At 38.9% G+C, this 22,139-nt stretch overlaps 1 protein-coding gene across 1 annotated transcript; it reads left to right on the forward strand.

Annotated features, from left to right (window-relative positions):
• Positions 1-17,562: 17,562 nt before the first annotated feature.
• On the forward strand, positions 17,563-22,073 carry LOC309712652 (troponin T, slow skeletal muscle-like; the record flags this gene model as incomplete). The annotated part of the gene is made up of 11 exons (XM_082543622.1): positions 17,563-17,585; positions 17,674-17,687; positions 17,776-17,821; positions 20,417-20,474; positions 20,564-20,680; positions 20,833-20,910; positions 21,005-21,118; positions 21,232-21,341; positions 21,470-21,560; positions 21,644-21,684; positions 22,010-22,073. The coding sequence occupies 11 exons, from the start codon at positions 17,563-17,565 to the stop codon at positions 22,053-22,055; spliced, it is 738 nt and encodes a 245-aa protein (XP_082399748.1). The 3' UTR covers positions 22,056-22,073.
• Between the last annotated feature and the right edge of the window lie 66 nt (positions 22,074-22,139).

Raw genomic sequence — 22,139 nt, forward strand, 5'->3', positions numbered from 1 at the left:
TTCTACCATCTGAATTCAAAACTGCTGTAACGATGACACCAGGTATTTTAGAATCATGGAAGTCTGTGACTTCTCAGTGTTTACTCGATGTGTATAAATTGCTTTTTACATACACAACTGTAATGCTGTACTTAAAGCACCAGGCTGGTTATACATGTAGTGAAGATACATGGCTATTTTAAATTAATTAAATATATCCAGTGCCATATTTTTATTTTCTTGGAGGCTTAGTTTGTATTCACTAAGTTTAACTTACAAAGTTAGCAGACATACAATCTAGTTATTCAACTGCTATAAATGTATTTTATATTTTTACTTTATTGTTACCACTGTTTAAAAGCACCATAACAATGCAAGTTGTATTTATGAACATGATGTGCAATTATTCAGTCCCACGCAGCGCTGCAGGTCAGACCTGGATTAGATGTAAAGTGTACCTGTGACACAGATTGATGTTTTTCTCCACTTACTGCTGCCTTCTTTGGTTTTTACTCCAGATCAGCTTCTCTTATTATGTTGTTCTCATGAGCCTTTTTAATGCAATATTACGAGGGGAAATAAAGATATTCTTAAAGAAAAAACTAGTGGGGTTTTTGTTTGGTGTTTGTTTTTGTTGCTTTGAAACATCTCTCCCCCAGTTTAGCAGATTGCTCATGAAGAAACCTGTTGGGTGTCTGTAGATTTCTGTGCAACGCTCAAACCTACCTGGCCCTATGTGAAAAGTAATCGCCGTATTTGTTTAATCATGAATTAACTTTGACCACATTTTATTTAGAAAACTGAGTTTAATTTCATTTACCACAAACAGATTTGAGTAGTGCCAGACCTGCTGAATCAAGAAATCACTGACAAAGTGAAGCAGGCTAAATGATCTCAATAAGCAAACATTGACATAGAGAACCACCCACAAACATTTTGCAGCAGGATAACATCCGAAACACACCAGCATGTCCATTTTTTCATGGTCTAGTCAAAGTCCAGACTTAAATCTGATTGAGATGCTTTGGCATGACCCTAAATGGGCCGTTCATACTTGAGAACCCTCCACTATGACTCCTTGACTTTTAGGAGAGCTTTAAAAAGTTGAGTAAAGAACTGACCTCCTTTAAAAAAGCCTCACTCACAGCCAAGTCACTCAAGTCCAAGGATGACATTTTTTATGTTTATCATTGGCTTCACATTTCTGTTCGCAGTTACTGATGCTTTTCTGCTTGATGTTGTGCTGCTTCTTTTTTTTTGTTGTTGCAGAAGCTACACATAGAATCAAGTAAGCATGTGGTTTTTCTTATAAGTCTTCAAGTCATCTGTTGGAGCTATTTGTTCTTTATTTTTGTTTTTGTTCTTATTTTTGAAATTAGTTAAAGTTTGTTGTTAGTTTACTTATATTTTGGGGTTTATTTGTCGGTTAATATTTTGTTTTAAATGATTTGTTTTGTTTGTTGTTATTTTGTTAAATTAGTCAGTAAGAGCTGTAGGGCCATTTTGTTTCTATAAATAAAGAGACTGGTATAGGACCAGCATGCATTGGGGTGGGCCTATGGTTTTTTACCAGAGCAGGAGAAGCAGTAGGAAGGATCTTGTTATTGCTTGCCAAATGGATAAATAAACCAAAACCAAAACTCTCAACTAAAAGGTTTGGACAATGGACTTCTTTTGCCTGCGTACGAAATATTACCTCAGTGCAGCAGTGGCTTGTGGACTTTAAGTTGTGGGACGTTTGATCATACAAAAGTAAAGGAATTGCCACTACACAAAGTAAAAAACCTTCCCGTGGACAAAGGAATAATTCTTCATTAATGGATATAAGGATTTCAAGGATCACCGTCGAACTCGAATAAAAGGTATTGGATCGTCTGGTGAGTAATCCAGACGGATTTGATGTTGAGGCCTGGATCAACATGTCACTCGTTCATCAAAGCTGGTGAGTGATAATATTGTTTAAGCCGTAAAGGAAAACGGTGAAGCTATTGGAGTTTAAAGACATGATTTCACTACAAAGACTGATGAACTGAGTTTTGACGTACTAAATTGGTGCATAATTGGATCGCTAATTGAAACATGCCAACGCCCTCTGTGGAAATGTTTGTCCGCTGCAAAAGGCAGGTAAATGGATGTCATGTTTGTACTTTAGGCTATGGACTCTCAGTGTGCTGTGCATCTTTATAAAGTTTGAAATAATCCAAGAGGACAATAAAAATGTCGGATATTAAGAGTAAACGAGAGGATGACACTGAGATGCAAGCAGAGAAAAGAAGCGTTAAATTTACGCCAAAAGGTTTGGATTTGTATATAAAGACATGCCAAGAAAAGCGCAGTTCAATGTGTAAGCAAGCATCTAAGTACATGGGGAAAATTTCCGCTTTAATGACCTCACATGAAAACGTTAAGGAAGTGTCTTCTGAATTTGGGAAGTTTATTAAATGCTATCAAGATGCAAACGCTTTGCAAGAATCCTTTTTAAGTTTGCCACTGCCAGAAGATGAAGTGAAAAGGCAAGTTGCACATTTTCAGTCGAAGGTGACAGCATTCTCTGTTTTTATGGACAAAGTAAAGGTTTGGTTGCAGGAGGCGGGCGAGCCGTATACTGAACAAAACAATACTGTTCGCAATGATAAAGCTGTTGAAAGTTTGGATGAAATAAAACCTGAAGACAGTGTCTCTAATATCTCAAGTGTAAAACCACCTTCAAAAACCTTGTCACAGCAAAGTCGAATTTCATCAACATCTTCCGCATGCATTAAAGCTGCGGCTGACAAGGCAGCGCTCATGGAGCGACTCGCTGCATTAAAGAAAAAACATTCTATCGAAGCGCAAGAGGAGAAACTGAGAAAAGAAAAGGAGAAACTGAGAAAAGAAAAGGAGACATTATCCTTGGAAACAGAGCTGGCAGCCACTAATGCAAAGCTTCGTGTCTTAAAAATAAATTCAGTTTGTAGCTCTGAGCATTCTGATGGAATTAACTCTTATTTTGAAAGAGGGCACGTGCAAGAAGCGCCTAGTTTAAATCCTTGTGCCGATACATTTGTTCCAACATCAAGAGATTACTCTGGTATAAATTCTGCATCTGAATCACAAGTAATCGTACCTAGACAAAGTCAAACCCAACATCAGGTTGATGATTCAGCTCAAGTGACGCAGCAAACACAGCCTCAGTCTCCTACTTTGACTGGGAACTGCACGAAGGAGATTGTAAATATTATGCAAAAACAAAATGACATCACTACTTTGCTTGTAAAACAAAACTTATCTTCTGTCCTCCCCGCCAGAAACATCCCTGTGTTTGATGGAGACCCTTTACAGTACAGATCATTTATGAATGCCTTTGAAAATGGAGTGGAAGCTAAAACTGATAACTGGAGCGACTGTTTGCATTTTTTAGAGCAGTTCACTAGGGGGCAGCCTAGGGATTTGGTGCATAGTTGTCAGCACTTACCACCTGAGCAGGGCTATTCCACAGCCAAAGATCTTCTTGAAGAACATTTTGGGAACGAAAATAAAATTGCCTCTGCATATATGGAGAGGATTGTGAGTTGGGTACCTATTAAAAGTGAGGATGTGAAAGGTCTACAGTCATTCTCTCTTTTTCTTAAAGGATGTTCGAATCTAACACAGCAAGTTGTTTATATGAAGGAGTTGGATTTGCCCTCAAATATGAGAATGGTTGTTATGAAACTTCCATACAAATTGAGGGAAAAATGGAGAGTTGTTGCCTATGAACTGCAGGAACAAAATGGTTACAGAGCAGTGTTCACTGATCTGGTTGCCTTTATAATAAAACAGGTAAAAGTAGCATCAGATCCAGTGTTTGGCAACATACAAGACTCACAATCTGGAAGCAGCTTTAAAGCTTCAAGTTCTACCAAGCAAAGGAGAAAAGGAAGTAGTTTTGCCACTAATGTCAGTACAGTGCCAGGAATCAAAACTCAATCAACTGGAAGCAGAACAACTTCCGCCGTTCTGCATAGTTGTTTGTTTTGTTCACACAGCAACCATTTACTAGAGAATTGTAAGCAGTTTAAAGCTAAAACGCATCAGGATAAGTTGACTTTTATCAAGGAAAGGGGAATTTGTTTTGGTTGTTTAAAAGTTGGTCACACAAGCAAAGACTGTAGGAGTCGTTTGGATTGCGACGTGTGTCACCAAAGGCACCCAGGGGTTCTTCATATAGAGCGAAAGGATCCAGGTGCGTCTTCGGAACAAACTCAACAGAGGACAAACTCTAATGTCAACTTTTCAACTGCAACCACTCAGACATGTGGGTATATTGGGGCTGGTCATGAAGTTGATGCAATTTTTTCTATAGTTCCAGTTCAAGTTAAGAGCCAAAAGAGTAATAAAATTGTGCAAACATATGCGTTTTTGGATCCTGGAAGTTCAGGTACATTCTGTACAGAAACTTTGGCAAAAAGGCTGAATGTAAAAGGTAAAAAGACCAATATCTTTTTGAGAACAATGAGTCAAGATAGGATTGTTAGTACACAAGTTCTGTCTGGTTTGGAAGTGTCTGGTTTGGAAGCAAATGATTTCATGCCATTGCCAGATGTTTTGACTCAAAAGACTATGCCAGTTTCTACAGTTAATATTCCCCAGCAAAGCGACATCGATCAGTGGCCTCATCTTAAACCTGTTAAACTGTACAACGTTAATGCAGATGTGGAGCTACTGATAGGCACTGATGCTTCCAATGTTTTGGAGCCATGGAAGGTGATAAACAGTGTGGGAGGTGGACCTTATGCTGTAAAAACAAAAGTTGGCTGGGTCATAAATGGTCCCCTGCGCACTGGAAGTAACAGTGGAAATAAAACCAACTGCACTGCTGTAACAGCCAATAGGATTTCTGTTGAGCGTCTTGAAGACATGTTGATTAAACAGTACAATCATGATTTTAATGAAAGATCATCAGAGGAGCAGACTGAAATGTCTAGAGAGGATCTGTGTTTCATGGATATTGTTAGTAGTTCAATAAAGCTTATTGGAAATCATTATCACATTGATTTGCCTTTCAGGAGAGAAGGTTCCAGTTTGCCAAATAACCTCTGTGTCGCGGAGCAGCGTCTCCAGAGTCTCAGACGGAGATTTGAAAAGGATACTCATTATAAGGATGAATACACTAAATGTGTAAACAACATGCTTGAACGAGGATATGCCGAGTTTGTGCCTGTAGATGAGTTGCACAAAGATGATGGAAAGGTGTGGTACATCCCTCATCATGGAGTGTATCATCCCACAAAGGGCAAATTAAGAGTTGTGTTTGACTGTGGAACAACTTATAAAGGAGCATCATTGAACAGTCAGCTTCTACAGGGACCTGATCTCACAAACTCGCTGGTTGGGGTTCTGATCAGATTTAGACAAGAGCCTGTTGCATTAATGGCGGACATTGATTCCATGTTTCACCAAGTTCACGTCTCAGAAAAACATGTCAACTTTCTCCGTTTCCTGTGGTGGCAACATGGCAACACTTCAAGGTCTGCACAGGAATGCAGGATGAAAGTGCATTTGTTTGGAGCTGTATCTTCGCCAAGTTGTGCAAATTATGCTCTACAGAGAACTGCAGATGATAATGCACAACAGTTTCCAGCTGAAGTGGTTGATACAGTCAAAAGAAACTTTTATGTGGATGATTGTTTGAAATCTGTTGCTTCAGAAGAGGAGGCAGTGCACATGGTGAAGAGGCTGACAGATATCTGCGCTAAAGGAGGATTTAAGCTTTCAAAATGGATCAGCAACAGTCGCACAGTGCTCATGTCAATCCCAGAGGAAAGAAGAGCAAAGGAAATTAAGGATCTGGATTTGGACACAGATCAACTTCCAGTTGAGAGAGCACTGGGTTTACAGTGGTGCATAGCAACAGACAAGTTCCAGTTCAGAACCTCCCTGCAGGACCGTCCAACAACCAGAAGGGGAATTTTGTCTGTGGTCAGCTCACTGTATGATCCTTTGGGAATCTTGTCTCCCTTCAGTATGCCAGCTAAACTGTTGCTACAAGAGCTTTGCCGACAAAATTTGAAGTGGGATGAAGTTATTCCCCACTCTCTTTCCCAGCGGTGGCGTGATTGGCTGGAGGATCTCCAGCTGATTTCAAAGTTTAAAGTGGAACGTTGCATTAAACCAAATTGCTTTGGAAGACCAGATAGGGCACAACTTCATCATTTTTCTGATGCAAGTCAAGATGGGTATGGAACGGTGTCATATTTAAAGTTGGAAAAGAATAACGTCACGCATGTTGCTTTTATCCTGGGAAAGGCTAGAGTTGCTCCTCTCAAGCAAACTACAATTCCCAGGTTGGAATTGACGGCTGCAGTTCTTGCAGTTCGGGTGGACAGGCTTCTGCAAAAGGAGCTGCAAGTCAGGTTGGAAAAATCAGTTTTTTGGACTGATAGCACAACAGTACTGAAATACATCTCCAATGAAACCAGAAGATTCAATACTTTTGTTGCAAACAGAATTGCTGTTATTCGGGAAGCAACAGATGTGAATCAGTGGAGATACGTTTCTTCTAAGGAGAATCCTGCAGATGACGCATCCAGAGGTATGAGAGCTGGGGATCTCCTCAAATGTAGGAGATGGATAAAAGGGCCAGAATTTCTCTATGAGTCAGAAAAGGAATGGCCTAAACTGGATGTGGAGTACAGTGTAATTTCTGCAGATGACCCAGAGGTCAAAAGGGACCTGACAATGAATGCCATTGTGAGAGAATTACAAAATCCTACCAGCTATTTTATCCTCTACTTCTCGTCTTGGGCAAAACTTAAAATCTCTGTAGCCTGGCTTTTAAAGATGAAAGAGGTCTTGGTGTTGTTGGCACAGAAGAGGAAAGAGTTGCTTGCTGCAGGTTTGAATAAGAATGATCCGGAAGGTCAGAAAGAAGTGGAGATAAGAATGGAAAGATTTAAGACCACTTTGAAGAAAGGAAATCTCACTCCAGAAGACTTGGCAAAGGCAGAACAAGCTATTCTTCAATATGCACAACAACAGAAATTTACGACTGAAATGGCTTTAATCCGCAATGGCCTCAAAGGAGTCTCTAAGGGAAATTGGCTCTACAAACTTGATCCAGTGTTGGATGCAGGAATCCTCAGAGTGGGTGGCCGATTGAATAAAGCAGCCATGCCTATGGAATTAAAGCATCCTGTAATTTTGACAAAAGATATGCATGTGTCAACACTGATTTTACGCCATATCCATCAAAGGTTGGGACATGCAGGAAGAGCACACATGCTGTCAAAACTAAGACAAAATTACTGGATACTAAATGCAAATTCTGCTGCCAGGAAAATCATCTCTCGTTGTGTCACGTGTAGACGCAACAGAGGAAAGTTTGTTGAACAAAAGATGGCGGATCTGCCTGAAGAGAGAGTCCTGCCAGACATAGCTCCATTCACAAATGTTGGAGTGGACTATTTTGGACCTATAAGTGTTAAAAGAGGACGAAGTCTCCTTAAAAGGTATGGAGTTCTTTTTACCTGTTTCACCAGTTGTGCAGTACATCTGGAGATTGCATGTACACTTGATACAGACTCTTGTATAAATGCTGTGAGGAGGTTCATCTGTAGACGAGGCCCAGTTACGACCATCAGATCTGATAATGCTACAAATTTTGTTGGGGCGAATCGAGAGTTGAAAGAAAGTTTGACTGAGCTGGACCATGCCAAAATTCAAAAGGCTTTTGTTCAGGATGGCATGAAATGGAACTTCAACATTCCAGCAGCCTCTCACCAAGGTGGTGTGTGGGAGCGTCTCATTCGTTCAATAAAGAATATTTTAGCCTCAGTTCTTAAGGAGCAAGTTCTGGATGATGAAGGACTCCACACAGTCTTCTGTGAGGTTGAAGCTATAATGAACGACAGACCCATTACTAAAGTTTCAGATGACTCAAATGATCTTGAAGCACTGACACCCAATCACTTGTTGTTGCTGAAAAATAAACCAGTTTTTCCACCAGGACTGTTTCATCCAAGTGATTTGCATGTCAGGAAAAGGTGGAAACAGGTACAGTACATGGCAGAGTTGTTCTGGAAGAGATGGCTTTCTGAGTACCTACCTTTGATGCAAGAAAGACAAAAATGGATGAGGACTAAAAGATGTCTTATACCTGGAGATGTTGTTTTAATTGCAGACGCTACAGCTCCAAGAGGATCATGGATGATGGCGAAAGTCTTAAATGTAAACCAGGATGCAAAAGGCTTGGTGCGTTCTGTGAGACTACAAACAAGGACCAGTGTTTTGGAAAGGCCAGTGACAAAACTTATTTTGCTACTGGAAGCCTCATCGTGAAGAAAATCCTCAATGAAAATTAAGGATTTGTTTAAGGGAATAGCTCCTCCTTTTGGGACTTTAAAGTAATTGTGATTGTATGCACAATTAGGGGCCGGAGTGTTGGAGCTATTTGTTCTTTATTTTTGTTTTTGTTCTTATTTTTGAAATTAGTTAAAGTTTGTTGTTAGTTTACTTATATTTTGGGGTTTATTTGTCGGTTAATATTTTGTTTTAAATGATTTGTTTTGTTTGTTGTTATTTTGTTAAATTAGTCAGTAAGAGCTGTAGGGCCATTTTGTTTCTATAAATAAAGAGACTGGTATAGGACCAGCATGCATTGGGGTGGGCCTATGGTTTTTTACCAGAGCAGGAGAAGCAGTAGGAAGGATCTTGTTATTGCTTGCCAAATGGATAAATAAACCAAAACCAAAACTCTCAACTAAAAGGTTTGGACAATGGACTTCTTTTGCCTGCGTACGAAATATTACCTCAGTGCAGCAGTGGCTTGTGGACTTTAAGTTGTGGGACGTTTGATCATACAAAAGTAAAGGAATTGCCACTACATCATCTTTAGGACATAATTTTAAAATAACGAACACGCAGTAACTAACAAAGAAATGATGTATTTATCAATAGCTCTTTGCAAAGAATAGAAATGTACCCTCAATATGCTTACCATTGTAACAGACAAATGGTTTAAGGTAAGTACAACCTCTGTCCCAAAGTGCTTTGAGAGGAGGACTGCACAATGAACAGACTCCATCATTATTTGGTTGATCAGTGGCCCAGTATCTGAAGGAGCTGTTGCTCTGGTCTGACCATTTCCACTCATCTCTGAACAAACCGATCCAGACTGAGGACAGCGAGCCATTGTTATTGTCACTGATTATTTGCTGCAATGCCAGAGTTTCAGTGTCTCCCCTTGCACTGGCCAAGTCTTTATTCATCACTCGACAATCTTGTTGGGCGTCAGTCCAGCTTTTCTCTTGAAAAACAACATACAACCCAACGGAGCCAACGTCTGTGAATAATTTTTACACAGAAAAATTCGATTACATGTCCAAGTCCTAGAAAACAACATATCACTGCTGGCTTTCATGCTGTTGGGTAACAATAAAGATGAATTTGAAAATATTTGCTGAACTTGAACTTGAGTGACACAACTTTTTGAAACTACGACAATGAAATAATGTTTGAGATCAACGTTGCTTTTTAAAATTTTGTGCTGTCTACTTAAACACTGACACTGATTATTCGAAGCACTATCTGAAGAGGTCAGAGGTCCAAAAAAGTGATATTTAGAATGTTGTCAATCCAATAATAACTGCAAGAAACACAGTCTTAAATACCTCTATGTAGCATTATTATCACTGTGATCTTCAGAATCTATTGACTTTAAATGAGAGGTCAAATGGGAAATAATATTAGAACACACACCACACTTGTAAGAATTATTGTTTGTAAATTATAAGGCTTTTTGTTAATTTCCAACCAATAAATCATTATATTGACCATGAAGGCCTTGGCAGATTTAATTCTGAAGTCTAAATTTACACGTTCTGAATGTCTTTTGACAATTTATTAGTGTGAGCTAACACCAAGCTGCACCCAGATCACATTGCAATTGTTTTTTCTTACCTGATGGCCAGATCTTTCATAGCAAAAGATACAGTGCGCTTCTGCAGGTTGCTGCTTTTTGTCCTTCTGCCTTTCTGAAAGTCTATTTTTTTGTCCATTTCATAGTGTGTTGGTGTTTTTACTGATGGCCTATGGAATACATATTTGCATTTTTATAAACAAATTTAGCTGTGAGGAGCTGAGCAGGATGTTGTAAAGATCTAAATTGATAGATGCTATCACAGGTGCCAAAAACTTGATGTAACCAACACACTGTATTTCCATTGGGGGTTGAAATGATCTTGTTTTATTACCTCTCCTCTATCTGTCTGTGTTCCTGCCACTTGTCTTTCTGTCTCTTATTTCAGCAGTGAGGTCACTCACTGTCATCATAAACCTTAAAATGGGACTGACTGTAATGAGAGTATTCTTGATTGTTATTGCTTATTTATTTATTTTTTAAAAATTGTTATTTTATTTACTTATTAAATTTTTAACAGCGTGACAGTTTTCTTTTATTCTATGTGGGAGCAGCTGACGACCATGAAAACGCATTTCTTTGGGATTAAAAAAGTTTCATGATATGAAATGAGAGGTGTTTCTTTCTGGCTTCCTCCAGAGACGCTGATGTTTTAGTTTCTTCAGTCAGACTCCCTCAAATATTTCTTATAGATCCTCTCTTATAACACTGTCGCCATTTTCACTATTTTATCTTGAGTTACACATATTTTCTTATATAAAGAAAAGTGGCCAAAGCAGTATTCAGATTGCTGTATTTATGAAAATTATGTGAAATGATCCAGTGCTAGGCAGTGCTGGGATTAGATATTAATGTGTGATAATAGTAACACTTTTTTTCTCCACGTCTTACTGCTTTCTTTTGTTTTTACTCCAGAGCAGCTTCTCTTATTATTTTGTTATAGCTGATGCAATATTATGAAGGGAAAAAAAATCTTTTTAATCATCATAGTATAATGATCGTAGCTTATGTATTTATGTTCCCTATTTGATCCCGGACCAATCTTGATGAAATTTTGAATAAACATTGTCTAGCGTGCTGTCAGTGCCGACATCTATATGGCATATGCAAATATTTTATACAAATCCCAAAGACAAACAAAGTAATTCACTATGTTTCTTTATTATAATGTTTTCAGACAAAAGACAGCATGTGGAAAAAATAGTGAAAGTTCATGTCTACCCTTACAGGTTACAGAGTAATAAATCAACAGACTTTTAACTGACTTTTAATGAGTATTTAATATATCACATATGCATATTATATTTGCCACATGCTTAAAAAAACCCTCCAAATGAAAGCATTCCAAATATGATGTGAGCAGACTTCAAAAACAAACAGTAAAGCAAAGTCTCTCTTTATCTCTATTCATTTAACGCTAGGCTAGTTTTGTTTATTCTCTACATGCAAAATCGTGAGTAATTTTTCACTCCAGGAAAACTTCATGTCGTATTCTAACAGGCATCCTTGATTTCCTTCTCCTCTTCCTTATGGAAAATTTTCCCATCAGGCTGGACTCTCCACCGAACCCTGGCATTCTGGTACTTTGATTGGATCTACGGAGGCATTCACATGAGCTAGTTACAGTGTGTTACGATTATAAGTGCCTGAATCCAGTAAAAGTGGCTTCTTGACTTATATCAGAGCTTTTAAAAAGACACATTAATGGAACATTTTAGAGTAGAGAACTGACCTGCTGCAGAATGGCATCACTCACACTGAAGTCATTTAAGTTCAAAGATGACTTAAATTCCACCTTAACAGTTCTGGTGTGTTTTGTTTCTTGATTGGCAGAACATAAAATTCACATGCATTTAATTTGTTAAATAAGCTGCCATGTTAAGAATGGCAGTAACTAAAGAGAACAGATACATTTGTTCTCTATAAAAATAAACAATGAGAAGTCAAAAAGGTACATGATACACTGTGGAATTATATTCTTACCCTCATAGCAGATGAAGGGTAGAGAGTAAGTACAGCCTCTGTCCATGAATCCTTTGAGAGATGGATTGTACAATGTACAGAGTCCATCATAATTTGGTTGACCACTGGCCCAGTATCTGAAGGAGCTGTCGCTCTGGTCGGACCATTTCCAATCATCTCTGAACAAACCGATCCAGACTGAGGACAACGCAGCGCTATTGATTATTTGCTGTAATGCCAGATTTTCCACCTGGCTCCTCGCACTGGCCAAGTCTTTGTTGTTCATGCGACAGTTCTGCTGGGCATATAGCCAGCTTGTCCCTTGAAAAACAACATACAACCCACTGGAACCAATATCTGTGAACATTTACAACAAGAAAGATTAAAATCTAAACAAAATCACTCAGAGAGCACAACTCTCCTCGAAGGGCAAGGGCTAAAACTTTGACATTTTATGATGATTTTATGACAACATGCTGACTTCTGACCTTTGATCTATGAACATGAATAATTACATAGTAACATAGTTTATTTTATTCGCAATCACATTTATGTGAAAGAGGAGCTGTGTGTATTTTGAATGATCTTTCCCATGAATGCACTGACCTTGGCATACATAAGGAAGCGTTGTTGTACAGGGTGCGCTGAACCATTTCCCATCATCCCTCATCCCTCCACAGTTGTCAGTGGAACTTGGTAAACTGCCCCAGTTAGTGTATTCAACTACTCCATCACTGATCTGAGTTTCTCCCACAGACCACAGCCAGGCTGGTGGGCCTGTTCGTGTTAGACCGATCCACATCTCTGCTGTCACACCACTGGCTGATACCATTTTCACCAGCCTCTGCATGTCATCCTGGCTGCCAATCGTGGCGAGGTCGGAATAATTGCTCCTGCAGTAACTCTGGGCATCAGCCCAGATTTTAGCCCCGTTTATCAGGTAGAACTCCCGATGAGTGGGAGAACACAGAGTAACATAGCCTGTACAGGTGCACCAACCAAACATCAAACAAAGGAGGACTGCATCATCATAACACTGTTTAACTTCAGCATGAACGTTTCATCATAAGCAGTTAAGAAAATGGATTCATGAATGGATTTCATAACTTATGACACTTACCTGAAACTAGCAATAAAATCACTGTAAGGACCATATTTTCTCTAGGATGTAAATTAGAAAAAATCAGTTTGCATTTGTTAGCCTACTGAAGTGGTTAAAGAATTTTTAATTCAGTGGTAGTCCACTCAGTCTCAAACTTTTTAAAACCCATGAAACTGAAGCATTTCCTGCCTTACTTACTTTAATGTTACAATCACAAGTCTTTGAATGCACAGCCAGAGGATTTAACAAATGTGCCAAAACAAATGTATGCGACAACAAAATGAAATAAATCAACCAGTCATCAAAGAAGGTGACAATACTGCGTTCTAACATTTTGAGGGACTTTTTTCCCCTTTCAAAGCATAACTGGCGTCTTGTGCTTAATCAAATCAATATGGAAGTAATACAGATTTTTTGTTTTTAAGTTGTTTTTGTTGTTAGGTTTTGTGGATAGATTTACAGGCAGAAGTTTTAAGGACTTAAGGGCTTAAAGCAAATAAAAACACGGACAGATGAGTCACTTTGGTAGCATCCACTTATTTTTTTAAATGTATTTCAAAGACACTTATTTTTCGGTTTTAAATGAATTGAAGCTATTTTATTGAATAAGTCAAAAATGTTTAAATGACAAATACTAAACTTTAAGAACAGAATTGTTTGTTGTTCTGGCAGACAACAAATTTGAAACTATTTTGGGAATCGTTTCATTACTTACATAATTACTCTTATGTCCTAACTATACTTGTACAGTATAGTTAGGAACCATAACCATAGCAAGAATTGGCAGTAACATGTTTAAGCTAATGGCATGGACACATGCCTGTCTATAACTGCCCACGTCTGCATATCTACCCTGCTCCCTCTGATAAATCACCTACCTGAGCAGCCCCATTACATGGATACAATTACCAGCCACACCTAGTAATGATGAAAAAGAGGTTTTAAACTTTGACAGTTAAAGATTTCTTTCTTTTGTATAAAAATCTTTGGCTTTTTCACTCTTGAAATGTTCAAATAGGATTAATATTACGGACAACCTGATACAGAAGAACACATAGAGTGATTAGAGAATTACAACGAGACACAGATGAGAACAATCAAAGAATAAGCAGGAGGACAGAGACAGTAAGTAGAACTAACAACAACAACAACAACAACAAAAATACACTACCTTAGAAAGTAGAACAGGCACCAACACAAAGACTCAAATGTAATAACTAAGAATCCAAAACTGAGACCAGCAGAAAATCCAGCAATCCTGAGACGATTCATATACAGATTTTTTCCAGGTCAAGTGACACTTTACATATAATTTAATTCTCCATAATTCTCAGAAATATTTAAATTACATTGATGCTTTAGCATTACTAATGTGTATGTGTTGACAACACCTAATATCATGACATGGCAGTTGCTGTCCACCCAGATGATCAACTCCCTGCTATATGTTTAGAAACAACTCTCTTCTTACCTGATGGGAAGCTATTTTATTACAAATAGGCAGTTGTTAATCCTACTTCATACTTCACATATTAGTGTTTTGTTTGTTAGCAAGTAGCCTTTGTATTTGTCTTTATGAAAATGAAGCACTGAAGCTTAGCAAAGATGCAAAAGAATATGTGCCTTCCTTAGGACAGGATGCTTGGTGTTTGATCTATTATGTCTTTGTTGTAACAATGCTTCTTGGAAATAAATCTTGTACGGTTGGAAAGCCATGCATTTGTGAGTTGAGCAGAAGAGTTGAGTATGTGGGTTGCGCCTATGAGTGTACATCTATGCCACATATGGACTACAAGTCCGCAAGTTCCGAAGGGAGACACGAGAAAAGGTGGTTGACGCCAAGAGAGCACAATTCCCCCTGAAGTGCAAGGGCTGAAAATATAAAAATTGTGCTGTACAGTTCTCTCAATGCCTTTTCATATGATACATTGCTTGACATGGTTTCTTGAATTTTTTTTTCAAGGTGAACTTTGATCTTGGGTGCTAACAATCAAGGTAAATGCTTAGCCAACCTAGCTACTCATGTCCCCCAAGGCCTAGTATATTGTTGTGAACATTGAAGACGATCAATAAAAAACTGTGGGTAATATATGTTTTTACTGATTTTCACATTTGGTGCTTGATTCGCACTGAAGGAATCAAAACTGTGAATGAACACATATGGAATTATGTAGTGAACAAAAAAGTGTGAAATAACTCAAAACATGTTTATTTTGGGGGGATTTTTCAAAATAGCCACCCTTTGCTTTGATTACTCTTTGCATTCTCTTGATGAGCTTCATGAAATGGTTTTCCAACAGTCTTGGAGGAGTTCCCAGAGATGCTGAGCACTTGCTGGCCCTTTTGCCTTCATTCTACGGTCCATCTTATTCAACACCATCTCGATTGTGTTTAGGTCAGGTGACTGTGGAGGACAGGCCATTTGGCACTCCATCACTCTCCTTCTTGGTCAAATAGCCCTTACACAGGCTGGAGGTTGTTTGAAGTCATTGTCCTGTTGAAAAATAAATGATGGTCCAACTAAATGCAAACCAGATGGGATGGCATGTCGCTGCAGGATGCTGTGGTAGCCATGCTGGATAAGTGTGCCTTCAATTTTGAATAAATCCCCAACAATGTCACCAACAAAACACCGCCACACCATCACACCTCCACTACGGTGGCCCCTAGAGACAAAGCACGTACAAACTCCAAAACACATGCAAACTCCAAAACACATGCAAAATCCAAAACACGTACAAATCCAAAACACATGCAAAATCCAAAACACGTGCAAACTCCAAAACACGTACAAAGGTCAGCATCAAACACTGTTCTCATTTTTTTTTTGCCTGTCAGACTTCAGCTTATGCCCTCAATACCCACTAATAGTCCACATTCAATCCCTGTTCCTTATTTTGAAATTATGACCCATATCCACATGTTTGTAGCATGTGAATATGGGTCATATTTGTGTATCGTGTAAGTTATTGGCATCCCACTTCCTTTCTCATCTTAACCATCAAAACTAAATTTCATATCCTAATGCTGACCTACTTCTACCTAAGTTCACCACCAAAGCAATTCTGAATTCTCCAACAGTTGTTTTAAGGTTTGTCTGACAGCAAGAAGCTGCCAAAATGTCCTAAAATCTTCAAAATGACCTCAAGGTCTTAAGCTCAAACTGGTGCACAACAGAAAGCACTAAGTATTATGTTCATTACTTCAGAGAATTCCTAGCATAACATCCATCATGCACCAATAGTGAAACAATCAGAGACTGTGGAAATACATTTGTTTCCACCATATGAGTAATAACACACACACACACACACACACACACACACACACACACACACACACACACACACACACACACACACACACTCTCCTCCTTGTCGCCCAGAGGACCCCATATAAAGCTGTGTTTCCCCTGCACTTGTTACTGCTCTTCGTTTCAACATCAGTGTTGTTGTCTGCTGTTCAGGTATGTACTTTGACCTTTTCCTATGATATCTAAACTGACATTTAAATTATAGCACCATCCACATCCAAATAAGATAATCAGCTCGAGCTACAGTTTCCACTGAGCACATGCTCAACTTAGTATTGCTAAATTAACAGCTATGAAAAATCAAGCATTTGTAATAAATGGAACGACTTTGATGATAAGACACTAAAAACTTTGCTCAGATTAGTGAGTTTGGATTTGGAAATGACTTATTTGTTATATTCAGTGTCTTTTCCGGTTATTTTGAGTGAAATATAAACACCCAGTGTGCAGCATTTGGTGTTTGGGATTTTCATGAAGTGAAAAAACTCAGTGGTTTATTCTTGATCAAAACAATTCTGTAATGTATTTAAATACTGGACCCACCAGTGTGTTAGTGGGTGATGATAAAGGTGTAACATTTCTCAGAATAAACATGCTCCAGTTATTCTCGGTAACTCTGCTGGTCAATTAATGCAATAAAATCCTCCTGAAATCCTTCAGTCCTTTTGTCCATACCTGTTTATTTAGACTGACACAGTCATATCTTAAAATCCTTGCTAAAATTGACCTGTGAGGTATTGTAGACACTTTTATCAGTGCCTGTAAACAGGTAGTATCATACATTTGCATAGGAATGAGACTTCAATATCCCAAATTTGCCTTTGTTGGTTTTTGTCTATTTGATCAGTCAAACATGGTTTTGTACTCATGCAACATCTCACAGTGACACATGTGCATAAACCTATGAAGTAATGGTTAAAATATCTGTGAGGCTACGCACGTATTTAAAGATCCTTTTAATTTACTGAGACTGCACGTAGATCAAATGATAATAGAGGACTTGGCTGGTGTTAATAGCAGCTAGCCGACCAGCTTAATCTCCTTCTATCCCGCATTCTCTCTTGTAAATCAAATTAAACAAGATGGACTGGACAGCTGTTACCTCACTCTGATCCTGGATAATTGGATGCTGCTCCAATCCAGTGTCCCTCTGGCCTCTTCTATTCCTAGATCATTAGCTCCAAATGGCCTTTCACTTAATCTTATCCCCTAAAGTAAAATCTTACACTGGATGTTGCTTTTTTAATTTCAAAGGTTTGGAAAAAGACGTGTGGTGCATTATAACTATACATAATAGCACTGATTTCTATGTGTCTTTCCAGTGTCATCATGTCTTACTTAGATGAACACGGGTGAGTCGATCCAGTCCAGAAAGTTCTAATTCATTAACTTGTGTTTTATGGCACTTCTAATGCATTCTTTCAATTCCTTTTGATTTAGAGGGCATCACGAGGGTAAGGGCAGCAATTCTTTCATTTAATAAATATATAAGCTGCAATTCATATCTCAACTCAATCAGACTGTGACTCTTTCTTTCTCCAGAAGAAGATGAGGAGCAGGGAGAGGGAGGTGAGACTGAAGGCTCAGTGTGGGTTGATTATATTTAGCATACCTTGGAGATAACAGATCAACTACCAGCTGTTTTAGCAATCCAGTAGTAGAGACACCCCATAGACCCACACAATTGCGAATATGGTTTAAATCCTGTAATTGACTTAATGTTTACGTGTTGATTCTGTATTTCTGTGGGTAGTCCATAATCACTACCTTAGTGCACAACCCAGTATCACGGAAAAACGTGTAATAGATGCGCTGGTCCATTTGGACACGCATGTTGAGGTAGCCTGTAAGCTGCAGCACCAGCAGAGGGAGATATTTTATTTAAAGCAAACATGAAAATGATCGGAAAGCATTTAAACAGACATTACTAACAGATTTACATGTAAATACACATTAGCCGCCTAGCTTAATTATTTCTGGTGATTAAGGACCTAGCATACTTCATACATTCCTTGCTCACTAGCCACTTCTTGGTTTTAACCCTATAATGCCATTTGTATCATATTTGCTACATGAATTTCTGAGACCTCTATGTCATCAACATGATCAATACTTGCCATAATTTCAAAATGTTATGGACAAAACTCTTTTTTTTCCTCTAAAATTAACATTGTTGTTAACAAAAAGTTGCCAAACACGCCCAATTTATCAAATGCGATACAAAAAATATATAATAAATATATCATAAACATGATACAGAAAAAAAATTGTGGATTTTGTTATAAGAACATCTCAGTTCCAAAAAATCTGAAATTTCTGGCTATTTTTTGATGGGTTGGGTCTCACAGGGTTAAATATATTATCTCCCCTTTCTGGTTCTGCAACTTTTGCATGCATGTCCATTTCATGCTTTGGAGAGGCAAAGCTGGCAAAGGTGGGGCTGTCACCTTGGAGGTGGTTTAGAGAGTGCTGAGTTGAACTGCTCTTTCATCATGTGAGTCGTTAGAAACATCTGTAACATTTGTGAATTTTTTTTCCCACCCTCACCATACGAGTTATAAAGGTCACATGGGTCGAGGTGTGAGTTGGGGTTGAATCGCATGGGAAAGGATCTCAAGACTGTGTTCCAAGTAGCTGACAAATGGTGTCATAGGCCACCACCTCTACTTAATGACGGCTGTTCAAGCTGGACATAGATGGCCTCCTTGACTCCTCTGTTTCATTTATTTCCACTCTTGGCTGTGTACTATGTGGGAATCTTTAACATTTTAATCTCTGGAGGTGAGCATAAGAGACTCACCTGCATGCTGTTTTGCTTGTTAGTGGCTGCCAATATGAAGAAAGTGAGCTTTAAAGAAGGTAAACAGCTTGATTCAAACAGTAAATGAAAATGAATTGCAGGGAGGTTCCAACAAATCAAATCAAATCAAATCACTTTTATTGTCACATCACATGTGCAGGTACATTGGTACAGCACATGTGAGTGAAATGCTTGTGTGCGAGCTTCACAAGCAACAGAGTTGTGCAAAATACAATAACGTAAACAAGCAAAATACAAGAATGGCTACATCTGAAACTAATAAATATATGTACAATATATAATAGTATATGCATTTCTGGATGTGTATACTAAATATTTTTCTACGTGTGTGTGTGTGTGTGTGTGTATACACATATTTTACAAATTAAATAGAGTAAACAATAAAATAAAATATATAAAAATATACATAGTTGAGACATGTGCAAAACAGTGGCATTACTGTACAGTATGGAGTGCATAATGTTAAAGTTCCAGTAGTGAAGCTGAGGTGTCTATGAAGTGTTCAGCAGTCTGATGGCCTGGTGGAAGAAGCTGTCTCTCAGTCTGCTGGTTCGGGATCGGATGCTGCAGAACCTCCTTCCTGATGGAAGTAGTCTGAACAGTTTATGGCTGGGGTGACTGGAGTCCTTGATGATCCTCCCCGCTTTCCTCAGGCAGCGCTTCCTGTAGATGTCTTGGAGGGAGGGAAGCTCACCTCCAATTATTCGTTCAGAGCACCGCACTACTCGCTGGAGAGCTTTGCAGTTGTAGGCGGTGCTGTTGCCATACCAGGTGGTGATGCATCCAGTGAGGATGCTCTCAATGGCACAGTGATAGAAGGTCCTGAGGATGCGGGGGCTCATGCCGAATCTTTTCAGTCTCCTGAGAAAGAAGAGGCGCTGCTGCGCCTTCTTCACTGTTTTGTTTGTGTGTACTGACCACGTAAGATCCTCAGCCAGATGTACACCAAGGAACCGGAAGCTGCTCACTCTCTCCACAGCAGCGCCGTTGATGGTGATGGGGGTGTGTAATTCTCTGCACCTCCGGGAGTCCACTATCAACTCCTTTGTCTTTGCGACGTTGAGTGTGAGATGGTTAGAATAAGATAAAGATAAACAGCTTCCTGTCTGATATAAACTTGGTTTAACTTGAGCTTTTCTGTTTCAAGATGTATTTTTGATTATTCTAATAACAATAACAATAATAATAATGATGATAATAACTGATTTACTGTTTCATTACTTTTCTGGCTGCCATACTGAAGAAGAACGGCCCAAATACAAGTAAGAAAATACAAGAATATTATGCTGTGAGCTTTCAAAATGATTTGATTAGTAAAAAACAAAGCATAGCAAATCAGTACGCCTTCATGTGGTTTTACAGGCCACTTACGCAACTCGGTGCACCAAAAATCCCAGAGGGAGAGAGGGTTGACTTTGATGTAAGTGCCTTAATATCATTGTTTAAGAAAAGAAATACATTACACGAAAACCAAACATAAGTAATCCCAGTAAGTTTCTCCCATGCTAGGATATCCATAGGAAAAGGATGGAAAAAGATCTTCTGGAACTACAGACACTGATTGAGGTCCACTTTGAGCAGAGGAACAAAGAAGAAGAGGAATTGATTGGACTCAAAGCAAGAATTGTAATGCCCTTCCCCATACTGTTTTCTTGTTTTGCATGTTTGTCTATTTTCCCCTCACTTGTTTGTATGAAAAAGGGATTTGTCAGGGTGCAGTCACCATTCAGGCTAATAGAGAGTAAAGCAGCAGAGTTGTTGTTTTTTTTTCAATGTAGGAAAGCCGGAGGGCAGAAAGAGCTGAGCAGCAGCGTGTAAGGGCTGAAAAAGAGCGGGACAGACAAACACGGATAGCGGTAATGAAATATGTTAACGCATATGTTGCTTATTCCATGAAAATATCAATAATCCAACAAAGAAAAGAATAATTTAAGTGACGATGCAACTCAGGAGGAGCGGCAGAGGAAAGAGGATGAAGAGGCAAAGAAGAGAGCAGATGATGAGGCCAAGAAGAAGAAAGTTCTCTCCAACATGGGCGCTCACTTTGGAGGGTTCCTAGCAAAGGTCAGAGGGATTCAAGTGATTCATTTGCGGGCAGGCGTACCGCTATATTCTGCAGATATGTGAGGTGCATTTCTAGGCTGATGTGACTGGGCAAGAGCGGTCGTTTCTTACAGGCAGAGCAGAAACGGGGTAAAAGACAAACTGCAAGGGAAATCAAAAAGAAGACACTGGCAGAAAGACGCAAGCCACTGGCAATTGAGAGCCTGAAAGAGGATGGCCTGAGGTCAGTTAAAGCCTTCACTGGATTACATTTTTATTTAGCTACATGTTATAGATATATCAGCTGGATAAGCCTGAGGCAAACAATTGTTTAAGCCTTAGACACAAGCTGTAATGCCTTTTGTGTTTTAGAGAGCGAGCCAAGGAGATGTGGGAATGGATCCACCAGCTGGAGTCAGAAAAGTTTGATCTGACTGAGAAGATGAAGAGACAGAAATATGAGGTTAGCCCTTTACTTGGGAATATTTAAGATTTTTATATTAGAAATCGGAGACATTATATTCTTATGTACTTTTTCTTTTTCAGATCAATGTCCTCCTGAACAGGATCCAACATGCTCAGAAATTGTGAGTCAGACGGCTTGTCTCAATCTACCCACAAAACAAGGGAGCTAAGTGCAGGGTTGTAGGTAGATCAACTCTTTGCACATCTTTGACTATGCAAAGATTTCATAGGTCACTGGCAACAACCACACACGCACAGGAAACACAATAATCTAAGATCTTGCTACTTTCTGAACAGGATACACACACACACACTTTATTTAATATATTTAAATAAAGCGACAGAGCAGAAAGAGGAACTAGCACTACTTTACTCTCTTACATTTCGCTGATCTCCTGTGAACTACTGTTTACGATCTCCTTTTAATCTTCTTTTGTCTTAATGCAGCAAAAAGGGACATGGCAAGGGAAAAGTTGGAGGACGTTGGAAGTGACCTCATACACACACAGACACACACAGGAAGCATAAACAAACAAGAGGATGGTTCACTAGTTCCAGGACAAACTTCCAGCACCTT

Source organism: Aulonocara stuartgranti (genome assembly GCF_965226115.1).
Source record: "Aulonocara stuartgranti genome assembly, chromosome: 8".
NCBI lineage: Eukaryota > Metazoa > Chordata > Actinopteri > Cichliformes > Cichlidae > Aulonocara > Aulonocara stuartgranti.